Below are 15,928 nucleotides of genomic sequence, written 5' to 3' on the forward strand. Positions count from 1 at the left end.
CCCTATTGACCTACCATGCTTTTATTCACAAGTGAATGCAAAGAACCCTCTTGATCTACCACTAGTGATCCCGACGATTTATCACTTCTGCTACTACCACCGACGACACGTCTACAAGCCTCTCCGATCCCTATACAGTGGCGGAGGACGGCCGAAGATTTAGGTATGGCGGTGCGCGCGGGCTCCAAAAGTTTTGAAGAACAATGTAAAAGTTTATGGTGCTCTAAGAAAAGCAAAAGGAAACAGATGTTGATGAAGCTGAAGCTTTCACTAACTCTCACTAACTTCGTCATGCTTGTTTGTTCATTAAACAAATAAAATGCAACAGCTTATCCAAATTCTAAAAAACATATAGAATACGGAATAAACTTACATGGATTCATGCAGTATGTTCTGATCATTTTGCACACTGAAGGGTAGACAGATGGAGGCAATGCCAAATAAAAGAGCCTGCGATAGCTTTCTGATTTGCTTGACGCCTCATACTCCGATTACCCTGCATTAAAGAGTTAAGAGATCTTAAGCATGTCTAGGATGGTTTCATTTTTATTCATTCCTATACTAATGCAAAGATGTCAGAAGACAATAAGTGAATTGTAATTAGAAAGATAGTTCAAGTCTGACCGAGTGCCATGGCAAACTAAAATAATCTCATATTAGAAAGTAATCAGGCTGCAGCACGTTATATGCTATGATCACTACAAGGTGTTCGTACTCATGGTAGAATGGCACTTAACCTACAGCTACGAAACCTAAATTGTACAGATCAATGAAATGCAGACATAAGGCTCCCAACAAGAAGACATAATCGCCTTCCATGTTGGTCATGCAGTTATTTTCAGAAGAGAATCACTAATACGTAGACAGGTATTATGAAGCATGTTTGTACATATTCAAGCATTTATGCAGAAAACTATAAAGATGCACATATTGCCATGAAAAACATAAAATGCAGTTACAACTTCTTTACCTACTGATGGTGCATACAAGTCTGGACATACCTTTTCCACCAGAAGCACCTATTGCCACACGCTCACCAGCTTTAAACAAAGAATTTTCGACAATAGTTTGATGAATTTCGTCCTCAAAGATGATGTAGAAGCATTCCCTACAGATCTAAAAGAAGAAACCTAAGCATTCTTTTATGGATGTCAGATGAACGAACAAATGATATATTCCTTTACTAATCGTCTACCACAGGAAAGAACCTGATCCTATTGAATCACCATTGAACATTAACCAGATCGAAACCCTAATGCTCAGCCGAGAACCATCCATTTCACAGTGTATCGTAGCCCCCCCCCCCCCCAACAAAAAAAAATCAACGAATTTTCGCTGAAATTACTACAAGAGATCCTTTGAATTCGCAAGACAAAAGTATAACTCGGGGAAGCTGGTGATCCGAAACATGTGCAGCGGAGAAACAGGGAGCACTTGCCAAAGAAGTCGGTGAGGTCAGGACACGGAAGTAGGGGTCGGAGGCGGGGCGGCGGCGGGCCCGCAAAGGATTTGGCCGCGGCGCAGGCGGGGAGGAGCGTGCCGAGGAGGGCGGCGTCGACGGGGAAGCCGAGGAGGAACGGGTTGCGGAGCAGGCGGGGCGGAGGGGGGGAGGCGGCAGGGCGGCGGGCCCGCGCAGGATTTGGCCGCGGCGCAGGCGGGGAGGAGCGTGCCGAGGAGGGCGGCGTCGACGGGGAAGCCGAGGAGGAACGGGTTGCGGAGCAGGCGGGGCAGCGGGGCGGCGGGGCAGCGGGGCGGAGGCGGAGCGGCTGCGGGGCGGCGGAGTCTGCGCGGACGGGCTGAATGCAGCGACGAGGGGAGAAAATTTTTTTGGGCCGGGCTTTAGGTATGGCGCACGCCATAGTGCGCCATAACAGGCCCTCCGCCACTGTCCCTATACATACACAGCCCAGTTCACTGTTAGCATTGCTTTCATGGCAACTAGCCACTGCTACATTACCGACTGGTCAGTACTAAATGCGCTTAGTGCCAGTCGGATTGCCCGGTACTAAAGGGGAGGGTTGGGGCGGTAATTTAGTACCGGTTGGTTATGTGTGTGTAGGAGTAGGCACAAACGAGTGTAGAAAGAATTTTTTTTCTATATACATACTCTTTTTTTGTGTCGGCTGTCAAACAATTTCTTCTAGGGATATATACGAGTACTTTGCGCGCGCCTTGGCGCGCTATCGTTGTGTGTCTATAACTTGAATTTTAATTGTGTAATGGAAATGTGCGTATCTAAGTTAAATAGTAGGCGCATGCAGTATGTACACATAAAAGTATTATGTCTCATTACAGCTAGTGTATGCAAGGTGTTCAACTCTGCAAATAGTTAGGTATACGACATACGACTACCATACTGATGGTTTGACAAACATTAGTTTATATATAAGTACTCTATTTTCTAATTTTGATTGGCAAGATCAAAGTTCTGGCGCTGCCACTGCTTCGTCGAGTTTTGGTTGCTAGGTAGTGTCTGGTGGTAAGGCCGGGAAAGCTGAAATAAAGCATTTATGGTATCAGTCAAGAAATTAAGAAGGAAATCTTATGTATGTTATTGTGTAGTTTGCTAGTGTAAAGTAATATACCTGACTAAATGCTGATCTTGTCATTTCTTAGGGCTCTTTGAGCTTCTAGAGGAACTAATCTTTTCTGCAGGTGATGCCGCTGTTCGCTGCACGTTGCTGGTGATTTATGGAGTAGAATGTGTCAGTAGTATAAAATTCAAAATTCTGAATGTTGATAACTATGGTTTTACTTCTTAGTGCTGATCGGTGATTTGTTTGCGTACTATTAATTGGTAAAGGGTTAATATAATTTATCATGTATATGTTGGTGACCTATCAATTAAACACATAAAATAAACTGACTGCATAAAACCTTTTTTTCAGAGTTTTAAATTTAGAATGTTCTAAATAATGTCGGAATTTTCAGGATGTAATAGCATGACCAATCTATATATCGAATGGACCAACTATGTAACATGATAAAACATAAGCTATGGAAACCAGGGCAACCAAAGCTGTGGTCACCATGAATGGATCCTTGAATCTTATTATCTGTAGATGCAGTTAGCTTCTTTGAGAACAATGATATAGGAGCTCTTAATAACTTAAAACCATAGGATCTCTCAATAGTATGCAAACATAAAGTCATTTACAAGCTCTCAATATTAATATGTCATAGATCTAAAAAAAACTAAGTCTGAATCATGTTATTTTCATATCATAAGCTATGTTAATGGTACTAATATAGATCATGCATTAAGTAGAATCTAGCAAGTCAAAGATTTTGCAGATATGATCCAGTTAGTATGGTTGAGACCAATATGAGTTTGTTTTTGCATAGTCACTAGGAGGCATTACTTTTTTTTCTAATATTTATAAGTGCTGGTTGTGTGTGTGCATTTGTTAAGTATATAGACACTCTAGTTTGATACTAACAATTGTTAGTGGCTATCCTTGTATGGCAAATGCATACATTAAATTTAATCCTAAGAATAGAAGTAATTGTAAAATATATAAACAAGAACTAATATAGTTGTAAATTGTATAGTACCTTTGCCTGTTAAGATTTGTTTGTTGAGCTATCTCTTGGTCAGGAGTTGTTTCAGAATATGGTTCTTCTCCATTCTAGTAAATTATTAATACAGGGATCAAATTTTTTTTTGTTGCCAAATTTAGGTGTTAGAACAACTAAAATTTGATGCTGTTCTAATACAATTATGTAGATGCATACCTTTTCTTCATCTCTTTCTGAAATGTGCAGTCTTTTCTTTGCTGACTTTGCTTTGATTGATGGTGTAGGATCACTGGTTAAAGTTTTATGTTCAGATTAATGCAACTTATCAATAACAGAAAATTTATATAATTTATATATAAAGTGTGAAAACATGGAGAAAGTTCTGAACTTACATGATACTGTCATCTCCTTTGCTGTTTTTAGGAATCTCTATGTTTTTTGGTGGAGTTTGCAGGAGGATCTGGTCTAGTGGTAGTATTTTGGTTGGAGTTTCATGGAGAGGATTTTGAGAACTACCAGGAGGAATGTATGATGGAGAAGTACTTGCACTAGGCTGGGCAGATAACTGGTTATGTTCATTTGACAGTTGAGCTTGATTTGGACCGTGGAATGGTAGAGCACGTTGTTTCCCATAATTGTGCAATATGCTGTTGATTTGGTAGGATTTCTTTGGTTTACTGAAGCTAGATTCTGCCATTGCGACAGAGAAGGTGAATTTTGAGGATACAATGGCAGCAATATCAGGAGGAATGTTGTCTCTATTTCTTATTGATCTTATCACAGTTTCAACTAGTTTGCCAACTATGGATTGAGCAACAGCAGCGAAGGCAATCATCTCTGATTCTTCAGTTCCATCGGAAGCAAAAAATGGCAGCTTGTATCTAATTGCAATTGTATTTTAGTGTGGTACCAATAAATATGTATGTGTCTATATAGTAGCTATTAAAATAAGTAATAACATGTTGCTGTTCGAGAGGGAGAGGAAATATTAATTGTAATTGGAATGAAAAAGCATGCAATGACATGTGTAAACTTACTTGTATGCGTACATGTCCAATATGTTGCATTTTGGACACCTGTAAGATGAACCTTCTGGTAAGCATGACTTTTTGCATAAGTTGCAAGCTGGGTACCACCAATTTTGTGTTTCAACTAAACGGACAATTGTAACAGTGCATCGGCATCCAGTTGCCTGCATAAGCATTTGGTTGATATTAGATTTAACTTTCAGTTTAAACAATGGAGTTCGGAGGTAAATATTTCTTGCTGGAATTGTATATTAGAATATATATTACCGGAAACTCGTATGGGTCTATAGCTTCCATTTCCTGTAGCGTGAGAAAATCAGGTACAGGTGGAGGTTCTGGTTGGCTTTGTTCAGCAATTGGAATGCCGGATCTTTTAATCTTGTAAGATTGTCCATGTGTTCTACAGCAGTATAGTGTACAGATAGAGTTTGAAGTAAGTAAATATGGAACAATGTGATAAGTTGATATATATATGTGCAGGGAAAGTAATATATTTTTTATACCTGTTTAGTAGGCTTGCTGCTTCTGGTATGTCAGGATTGATATACCAATGGCATGCAGAGTACCCACTAACATAAAAATTTTCTACAGGGATAATATTTTTGGCAATGTTATTTAGTAATACAAATACTATGTCGACAAATATGTTTAATAAATATTATAGGATTGGAGAATGACATACCTTGATAGTATTTCACTAGACATCCTGTGAATAGCACTATAGCTGGTCTATCTTCCATATTTGGATCTTCAGGGAGATTAAATTGTGTTGCTTTTGAACCCCAAATTGCCATTTTTATCTCTTGGCCACTGATGACAATATGTTATTTTTTTGTTTTCTTTAATGTGGAATATGTACGAAATTAACAATGCCATATTTTTTGTTCGATGAGTTGCTTACCATCCATCTGTCAACCTGATGTCACGTCGTAGGGAATGATTAGGCTGATTGGAGAAGGGAATCCACTCTGGTTCATTGATTTCTGTTATAATGCCAAGGATATCTGCCAATAGAAAATCAGTCAAAATTAGAGTTGGCATATAAATGTATCTTCTAAAGTAGAGCAGATAATTTAGTATAGACACTAACTATGGAATTTTTTGGTGTCATTGATGAATTCTGGGAGTTTTTCAAAAGGAGTCAGGTTGTAGATATACTTAGGCCCAGTTATTTGCTCGGTTGCAGCACTAATTTTGGTATGGCAGGTGAATTCTAGCATATAGGGACCTGGGACAGATTTGAAAAAAAAAATTTGCATTGCAAACTTTGAAGCGAGCTATAACATAGGTTCTGTCCACTTGTATCATAGGTCCTAGCTTGTCTGCTTCTTTTGCAGGTATCTCAGCGTACATGGTATTTCCCTGTAAGTGAGCACAAAAAAAATATAGTGCTATTAGTTCTAGGTGTTGTATGAAATTCAATATTATTATTATTCTGTTTATTCCATCTTCGTAATGATGAGCTATCCATGAAAACATACATATTTTCAAATATCTTTTCTAGAAAGAGATAGTTTTGGAAGTGTCACCATAATAACAAACAGAATCTTAGAGGGACATCCCCATAAGACAACTCTGGCATCACAATGTGTCTATGTGTCACAAAAAAATGGATCTGAAAGGTCCATATTTTGTTAAAGTTTGCTTAAAGCAAATTATGTTGCTCAATTATTGCAAATAGGAAGAATCACCTACAGATTTCTGAAATTTGAAACAAAGAACAGTCCAAGAAATTTTCTTATAACAGAAAAGTAAAGCTCTAGTTTTGGATTCTGAAGGATTTTGTTTAATGAACAATACACAAACCAAATATTTTGTTACACAGTATAATTGGAAATGGCCTGTAACAATTTTTTTCCTTAAATGAAGTGCATTTGCGCATCCAGGAAGGTATATGATGACTCCATCCTAAAAAAATAGATTAATTACCATAATAGCATATGGAGGATAGCCTAGCATGGTATCAGCTAGTTCAGATGAATGGAGGCACTAGAAGGTGATCTGGAATGATGGAATGTATAATGGTGCAGCTGATTACATGCATTTATCCTATATTCATCGATTATATTAACAGTCAATTGTTTCTTGCTAGGGTTTTGGATAGGGGGTTATCTAACTGAATGATGTATGGGTGAGGACTGATAGCCTGTTCGGCTCATCATAAATAGCTGGGTTTAAGTTGATGCTGGAGCTGACTGATGGATGAGCAGCGGGGGATAGGCATGGTGGTTCTGGCTGGGGTGGAGCTGCTGCTCCAGCCACTTGTACCCAGCCGAACAGGCTGTGAGGAGGCTCTTGATCTTGTTGACACTACAAGATTCTAAGCCAGGTCTGCAATACACTGATACATGATGGAATGCATGCAAAGTTTTGCTGCCAACAGTTTAAATAGGTAGATAACACAAAACAGGAACACTTGAGATTATGTGGTCCAACAGTGTTGGCATAAATAATCCACATTACCAAGGCAGGTATGCATTTGCTATAACTCTAAAGGGATAAAAAAGCATGCATCTAACATGATGAGTGGTTGGTTTACCTGGTTGTCGACAAGAACCATATCAATGTGTTGTAGTGGACCATTTTCATTGCTTCCATGGAATTCCCATTTTTCTGCAAACACGTACATGGATTGTCTTGTGCCAGTCTCTGGGTTGTAAACTTGAGAGTGGACTGAAAACCATCTTGATCTGTAAAAGAGAGAGAAAATTGTAACTGTGAGAATAGATTGGATATTGTATCATGTATATATGTTTTTGTGTCTCCTGTACATACACAGTTTGAAATGAAAATGAACTGCAATAGGTTCATAAATATGGATACGTGTGTAATTACCTAGTTAATAATCTGTCAAAAGGAGGTTAGTACATATATATAAATTTGGATTCATATTGCTGAGTAGTTTGTTTGGCAATTCATTGCCGCTAATACTTCACGGTAGACAATATTTTTGGTTGTGTCACAATAATTTCCATTATCATCTTCAATAAGAATTTTCAATCCTTTCTTAGATGTAACTCTGGAGATTGCTACGTAGAGCTGTCCATGAGTGAAAACTGGCGTTTTCAGATATATTCCAACAGTGGCTAATGTCTGACCTTGACTTTTATTAATGGTCATCGCATAACATACTCTTATTGGGAATTGCCTTCGTTCAAGAACAAATGGTAATTTATGATTTTTTAGTGTTAGTCGTATCCTTGGGATGAGAACACTATGGCCAACGAATGAGCCGCTCATAATTGTAGCTTGTATAACCATATCACCCAGAGCTGTTACTATTAGTCTTGTCCCATTGCATAAGCCAATCGATTGATTTAGATTGCGCAGAAGCATGATTGGAACGCCCACCTTTAGATTGAGTTCATGAGTTGGAAAGTTAGAACCATTTAATGAGTTAAGGAGCTCAATTGGATATAAGATATCATATGATTCATGGCTGTCCGGTGCTTTGACAACTTTATCACAACTTAAATATTGCTTGATCTCCCCAGGAAGAAGGGAGACTATATATGTGTTAATTTCATCAACTGTGTCATTTTTCGGGCATAGTATTGCTCTGGTTTTTAAATAATCAACATTTTTATATTGATTTGCCAGGTCAGCATACACAGAATCAACTATAGTAGGAATGGGTTCAGTGTAATCTTTTATAAGAAAGTCTTGTGGTATTGGCACTAGCATTTCATCTGGAGTATCAATTGGAAGTTGTGATGGCACATTTCCTTCTCCAATAGATAGTACCCATTCACTGAAATCAGATAATTCTTTTTGTGATGCAGCATCTGAATTTGTTGCTTGTAGCCTCATATTTTTGTGTAATATAAGAATAGTGATTGAAGACCATAATGGAGAGTTAATGATAGCAGCATCTATAATTTGGTTTTTCGTTCCATTTTCTATAACTGGAAGTATTTGTCGTGGATCACCACCTAGGACAACAACTTTACCACCGAATGGAATGTGACGCAGTTCAGGATTGGTAACAGATAATAGGTCTCGTAGTGTTCTATCAAGTGTTTCCAAAGCTCTTCTATGTGTCATAAGAACTTCATCCCATATTATGAGTGATGTTTGTTGAATAAGCTCTGCCAGCATAATTCCTCGTTTGATATCACAGATAGTGTCATCATCTAAATCACATGGTATTTTGAATCTGGAGTGGGCTGTACGGACACCAGGAAGAAGCAATGATGCAACACCAGAAGATGCAACAGTTAGTACTATTTTCTGATTACCTCGTAGATAAGTAACAATAGCGTCCATAGATAAGTTTTTCCAGTCCCACCATATCCAGATACAAAGTAGAAGGCAGGCCTGCTTTCATTAACAACAGATGTAATTGTTTTGAAAGCGTACGACTGTTCATCATTTAAACTTGACATCATTTCTTCAGATTTTATTAGTAAATCAGCAACATCATAACTTAACTCTTCTTGGATTAGACGATTGCCCCGAAAATAAGAAGATGGATTATTTCTTGTAGGGATGTTGTGGTCTCGAATGTTTCCGCCGTTACGGACGAAAAGTGTTGTTAAATCATCAAGAAGGAAATCTCTTAGTGTGGAATCTGGTATTGTGTATGATTTGTTGTTGATGTTTTCTCTAAGTTGGTATTGGATATCATCTGCCATTAACCTCCAAACTTTTTTGAAGAAGGCAAATTCATCTGCAACTTCACAGTAAAGAAGCATTGTGACAAAAAGTTGTCTAAGTTGAGCTGATGTGGCCCATGCTGCAGCTTCATCGAAAGCATGATACCATTCCTGGTCATTACCAAGTAGGCCTCTAGCATTGCAAGCTACTCTAAAAGTAGGATAAATTATTCCATTGTATGTTCTGACATCTTCATAGCTTTGTGCACCTTTGACAGTCATAAGTAGAATTCTAAGATAATATCTTTCACCAATGGAGGGATGTACATAATAAAGTCTGCCTATTTTGCCTTTCAATGATTGTCTAGGCTCCCAAGTTCTTGTTTGTAAATCCCAATGCCATTTTGAAGGGAATTCAAGATATGTTAAAGTTCTTGCTGATTCATATGCTCTGTTGGCTGCAAACCATTCAGTAAGCATAGTTCTTTTCAAGAAGTCATTTGAAGCAATTTGAGCCATGTTAGCGTTTATGTGGTAAAGAATATTGTTCTAATCTGGTAAATGTACTGGTAATCTTTCCACTGCAGGATAATGACGATGAATATCGAAACCATATATTCGCCAACATGCATCTTGTTCGCATATGTAATGGCAATCAATATTTTCTTTGACTTCATTTCTTGTCTTTGTGTTTTCATCTTCAGGTACGTCTTCTCCATTTCGGAGGCGCTGAAAGTAAGCTTTGCTACAATCTGGCCCCTTAGTGACATACTTGAATAAATATTTGATGAATATTCCTTTGTTGCACCATTCAACGTTAATATGTGCTTGAAATTTCTTAAGTAAATACATATTGTAAGGTACAACCCATTGGTTAGATAATCTGTGTGGACCTTTCTGGACAAAGCGACCATTATCAGGTCTTTTGTATGTGGCAAATCCATTTGGGTCAATTGAGGTTTCAGTTTGAAATGGCTTGGGATAACCTTTTGAGCATTTACCATTTTTCATGCATGGGGCATTAGGATTGAGAGGTCCACAAGGTCCATGAATTATATGTTCTGCTACAAGAGCATATCCTAAGGGATCTTCATTTGGATCAGGAATCTCAGCACTTATAAATCGGTCGATCAAAGATGGTGTTGGATTAGTGGTGTCCTCCATTAACCAGAATATAAGATGTGCATGAAGCAATCCACGTTTCTGAAATTCAATTGTATGTAGAGCTGTCATAGTTTATTTTTTGTATAAGTTAGTAAGGATCAGGAATATAGACAGATGTAGACAATGTATAGTTAGGTTGTAGCTTACTGTAAAGAAATTTTAGTAAGTATGGAGAATATTTAGACGTACCTGCTGCTACAGGGCCAAATATTCTGCCACTGCGAATATCATCAAGCATTTCTTCTAGTTTCATATTATATACTCGAACAACTATGTCAGCTCTATCTGATGGTTTTTGAACTGGTTCTAGAATCCCCAAGCTTATTTCATTCCAATTTATGTTGCATGTAAAAGTAATAAAGAAGTCGGGGGGACCAAAAACTCGGCAGATTGCGACACCATCATGATAGTTTTGTATCATATAGCGACGGCCACTAGTGTGTGAGGCTGGTAGTACAGTTAGCTTACCCATCTCACTGCCATCAATGCAACCACGACCAACAGCATCTGCTATGCCCTGGAGATTTTCCATCCTAAATTTATCTTGGTTTTGTAATATATACCAAAGTCTATTTTCATCTATGGCAGCTCTAGCATCAACCTTAGCTTGACTGGAAAGAAGTCCATAGCATAAAAAAGGATTTGGCTGTCCCTTTCTATAATGGAAATGGTATCTATAATAATCTTGCATTGTCATGGTACATCTTTTTTTGCGCCTTCCAGATTCAGTGATGTTATATAAAATTCCAATCTGGAAGCCTCTTTCCCCAAATGGAAATAAAAGTGGATACTGCAGTGCCATGTAAGCTGGGTGTAAACTTGAAATCTGATGTAGATTACCAGATTTAGACTGTATTATTATATCTCTTTTGAAATTATCAAGAGAGAAATCACCGACAACAAGCATAGCCAGTTCATCTGTGCTTGGCAAGTTATATTGAATTGGATCACCCTCAGCAGCACCAACAATTCTAATAATGAATTCCTCATTTTCATGATCTTTTAATCTATCTCGAGCAGCTCTAAATTGCTTTGCAAATGGATTATGTTCATCAAGCATTTTTTTTATCAAACTCTCAATTATTGAAGGGTCAAGAGATTCATTAGCCTGATCAGTTGGATGCAAAGCTTGTATTCGATTCTGAACTTCATTGGAAGTATCATATATATAGAGCTGAAGAAATTTTGGTGGAGATCCATCACAAGGCAACAAAGATCCAATACGATGATGTACTTGGCCATGTATTTTGAATATAGGTGGACCGCGGCCATCGTTAACAGATTTGTCTATATTTGCTCCCATTGATGTGACAGCGAATAAATAGTTGTATTGATGGATATTACGTATAAATTTCGTGCTTCTGGAATCACCATCAAATCTTGCTAGTGAAGCCAAAGGTTCAGGACAGTCACGTGGCCGGGGTATTTTTATTTTTCCGCCTTTACAGCAAGAGTTATAAGTAATTATATTCTGCCGACGTGAAGAATCTGACTTGATCCGTTCTTCATACCAGAATATGGCATGTCAATGTTTGCATGTATAATCAGGAGATCCCAAGTAAGACCTTTCATGATAGGATGTTTTTTTTTGTTCGTGAAAGACATGAGGATATCATTGTTATACCAAATTAGGATTGAAGGTCAGAAGAAGTAGTCAGGAAAATAAATATGGTTAGTTGATAAAATTAGTTTTTGTTAAAGAAATTGATAAGAGATTAGGTAGAAAAGTATCTTATACCTTTCAGTGCATTGATGTATTCTTGTGTGAAATATCCACATTTGCGAGATAGATTGTGTTCAGATGTAGGATCTAATGATAGGTCAAGCGTAAGTATGGTCAGTAATGGTGAATGTAATCATATGTCCGATAAAGAAAGCGCACAACCAATACCTGTTGTAGCAGCTCGTTTTTGTTTTAAGATTTTAATCCTTTTGGCACGGCATTCAGATGGTGTTGATATTACAGGATCATAAGAACCTGTATCTGCAAGTGTTCGTGGTCATTTTGAGGAACATCCACGATCATTTGGATTTCCAGTATATGTATTCTTTGATGTGGCCATTGTTCGAATATTTTTCAGGATATATTTTTTTAAAGTTGCAGTCTCTAACTCCTGTGGAGTATATAAACCGTAAGTTCTGCAAGCACATAAGTAGCAATTAGATTTGTTCTTAGGACTGGCATATAATGGCTATGTCTCATTAGTAACTTCTGGAATGTTATAATTGGCAGTACAAAGTACTTAGATGGTAGTAATATATGTTTTTAGAATAGTCTATGTAAATATGTATTTAGGACAAAGAAGCTATCATTAATGTAAAAGAAGAGGGAAAATAAGTAGTAGTATAAAAAGGAGGTATGAGAGTAGAGGGGGAAAAATACAAAACAGGAGGGAAGAATATTTAAGACTTCTCTCATCGAATTACATATTACATAGTATTGGGAAATCAAGAATAAAATACATACAACGTACACATTAAAGAGAGGGGCAAAAATTTAAAAGAGCAGATGTGTTTATGGCTATCTTTAGTGTGCAATAGTTTTAGGATAAATTATTCGGGAAAATAGCAAGCTAACTGTGGTTGTCTCTGTGGTGTGGTTTTGTGGTAGTTTTAGGCAAATCATTTACTTGTAGTGGAAAATTATATGCCATGATTTCAGATTGATGTTCTATGTTCAGTTCCCTATAGATAAGCATGCCAGCGCAATAATAGTTTGTTATTTTTAAATTGAAAAAGATCTGCAGGAATGATACTGCTTTTAAGCATGCTTTTGCATATGCTAAGGAGGGTCCGGTAATAACAGGTTCCCAGAAAAAAAATTCACGGCGTGGGCCTATTAGTTCTCTCTGTGGCGGTTCCAATTCGACACCGCATAAGATTGTTTCATCACTTGCTATCTCAGCGATGAGGGACACATATTCCAAGTGGCATTCCGAGGCCGCAGCATGAAGCAAGGCTATCGGAGAAGTCTCCTTTATGATCATGGTGTACTTGGTACAATGTGGCAGTGTTGCTTCCTGGGGCTTTTTTACAAAAAAGAGAAAAATAAAAGAAAAGAGGGGAAAAAAGAAACAATAAACAAAATCAAATAAAATAAAAGCACAGGGAAAAAGGTAGTTAGATAAGGTAATTACTCATAATGGTGGTTAATGTAATATTAGTAGTAAGAAGTTTAATTATATAGCCACTGTACAGTAAGGAAGAGCGAGGAAAGGGATAAGAGTTAGAGACACATACTGGTCTCTCTATTATAGTAGCCAATAGTAGGTTTTTTAGTTATTCAATATGAGACAATATGCCTGATATCATAGCCAGTCCGGGGTATATATATATATAGTATTTACCAACACAATGGTGATCTTAGTAGGTCAGTTAGGGAGTAGTATGAATATAATAGTACGGAGTTCGGATTTGTTTGAGGAGTGTTGATATACCATTACGTATTAACTTGCTATGTCTTAGAGAATAATTTGTCCAAGCATGACCAAATTGAAAGTTCAGTAAATATAAGAACGAAGAAGAAAGTGTGGTGTTATTGAATAATTACCAACAATGTTTTAGGCGTTCCGTTGAAGTCACAAGGTTTCTAGTGTACTCCTTAGTGAAATGTAGATCTGTAAACAAATTCAACATATATGAGAAAGCGACATCTAAACGGAAACAGTATGATGCAATTCGAAGAAAATAGATATTATGTTCATAGATACAATTAGAAGAGTAATATTTCTCTTGCCATAAAAATTTGTAGGACGAACCTCATTGTTTAAGCAGATAGGGTTTGTCAGGTTGTAAGTAGCTCTGAACAAATGTGCAGTGAGATCAGTGAACTGTAAAACAAAAGTACACTTGGAAGTATCAGTATTTATAAGATAGTGCATTATGTTATAGCAGGTGGTTTTAGATCTGTTTCTTTGTGAAAACAATGACCGAGGAATAGATCTCAGCTACTTAAGTTAAATCTGCAGTGCATTATGGTATAGCAGGTGATTCTAGGTCTGTTTCTTTGTGAAAACAATGACTGAGGAATAGATCTCAGCTACTTAAGTTAAATCTGCCCGGATTTGTATAAAGGAAACATACCTATTAGCAGTTAGCAGACACGGGGAAGCAACAGAGCTTTAACCAGTTCTGAGCAAATGTGTAGTGAGGTCGACAATCTGTGAATCAGGAGCACACTTAGAACCATTAGTACTAAGAAGGTAGTGCATTATGGTGTAGCAGGTCACATTAGGTCAGTTTGTTTGCGTAAACGATAAATGAGGAATAGAACTCAGGGTACTTAGATTAAATCAGAGCGGATTCATGAAAATGGAAATTACCTATGAACGGGTAGCACACACGAGGAGGCAACAGGCGCAGAAGCTAGTCATTGGAATAGCATTTGCGGATCCAGATCTGAATGAGCCAAAGTAAGTTTAAGAAAGCTTTGTAGAAATGGTTATAGGAAAAGCAACACAAATTCATCTGGGTAGATTGGCGCAGCTGTTTTGTGAGGACATACCTTATTGATGGAACTGAACCTGCGATTTAAACAATGGAGATCCGCTTGCTAGGGTTGGAGATGCGCCGTGCTGGAGCTCGGTCAGTGCGATTTGAACAATGGAGATCCGCTTGCTAGGGTTGGGGATGCGCCTTGCTGGAGCTCGGTCAGTGGGGATCCGGTTGCTAGCGATGCGGATGCGCCATGTTGTAGCTCGGTCGGAGGGAGAGCGTGGGGTAGCTTCAGCAGTTTGGTCGATGAGGAAGAAGGGCGCCGCAGCTCCGTCGATGGGGAAGGAGGGCGTCGGTTGCAGGGGAAAATTGAGGGAGGAAGAGGCAGGAAGAGGGAGGCGAGACGATAAGGTCACGGAGTCACGGGCGACGCCTGCGAAGCCGAGAAAGTTCCAGCAAATCCAAGTATGATGACACATCACGGGGCAACAGGTGTGGGCGAAGCGCGACATTGCCTAACATAAGATGCTGATCGTACGGTGTATGTCTTTTTTGATGTCGTGGATAGGCTCCCTGGACCCCGAGCGGTGCACAATTAATATATAGAAATATATATATGCTCCAGCTAACGTTGTACAGTACTTATCATGTATTGAATCTGACCGATGGTATTGAACGGACGAATAAGACGACGGAACAGGTGTATGGAGAAATCTTAGGTCTCTTTCAATGCACGTCTATAATGGAAAAAAGAGGAACAGCTTCTTGCAAAGGAGGAAAAGAATATGTACGGTCATCACACACACACAGTTCATGCTGTCATCTTGCCTGCAGTAGTTCACGTCAAAATATGCTAGCTAGCTAGTACGGAGATTATGACTGGCTAGTGATGGAGTATTGGAGTTGCATGAAAGTAAGAAAGAAAGAAAGAAAACAAGCAGCTCCATGCCCTCCATCCGCAGAGGCTGCCTCCAGGATTGCCTAATTGCCTATCTAGCACGTGTCCCCTTTCCGACGTCTCCTTTCCAAACAACTTCCAAAATGGCCGGCCGGAGGTCCAATGGCGGACCCAGCAATCCAGCACAGCCTGGGCCAAGTTAGGATAATTCTTTTACCACTCTGATAGAAAGGGTTGTGACCCAGCAATCCAATGAAGTGAGTGATGCTAGCCTTATGAAGCGATGGCGC

At 38.5% G+C, this 15,928-nt stretch overlaps 2 protein-coding genes across 4 annotated transcripts in view; both read right to left on the reverse strand.

The window, feature by feature from the left end:
- The window catches only part of LOC120712411 (14-3-3-like protein GF14-C), a 41,679-nt gene that overhangs the window by 18,244 nt on the left and 7,507 nt on the right, over positions 1-15,928 (reverse strand). The window lies entirely within an intron of this gene.
- LOC120712408 lies at positions 2,218-7,216 on the reverse strand. 3 transcript variants are annotated; one of them, XM_039998184.1, is made up of 12 exons: positions 7,087-7,216; positions 5,638-5,909; positions 5,449-5,551; positions 5,230-5,357; positions 5,051-5,132; positions 4,815-4,947; positions 4,557-4,711; positions 3,912-4,400; positions 3,736-3,808; positions 3,556-3,629; positions 2,586-2,681; positions 2,218-2,494 (listed from the first exon to the last, which is right to left on the reverse strand). In XM_039998184.1, the coding sequence occupies exons 2-11, from the start codon at positions 5,804-5,806 to the stop codon at positions 2,606-2,608; spliced, it is 1,482 nt and encodes a 493-aa protein (XP_039854118.1). In that variant the 5' UTR covers positions 5,807-5,909; positions 7,087-7,216; the 3' UTR covers positions 2,218-2,494; positions 2,586-2,605. The 3 variants fall into 3 exon arrangements, with proteins under 3 accessions (XP_039854118.1, XP_039854120.1, XP_039854119.1); XM_039998186.1 differs by lacking the exon at positions 5,051-5,132; XM_039998185.1 differs by lacking the exon at positions 5,638-5,909 and having other exon boundaries at positions 7,087-7,160.

This window comes from Panicum virgatum, chromosome 6K (genome assembly GCF_016808335.1).
Source record: "Panicum virgatum strain AP13 chromosome 6K, P.virgatum_v5, whole genome shotgun sequence".
NCBI classification, from domain to species: domain Eukaryota; kingdom Viridiplantae; phylum Streptophyta; class Magnoliopsida; order Poales; family Poaceae; genus Panicum; species Panicum virgatum.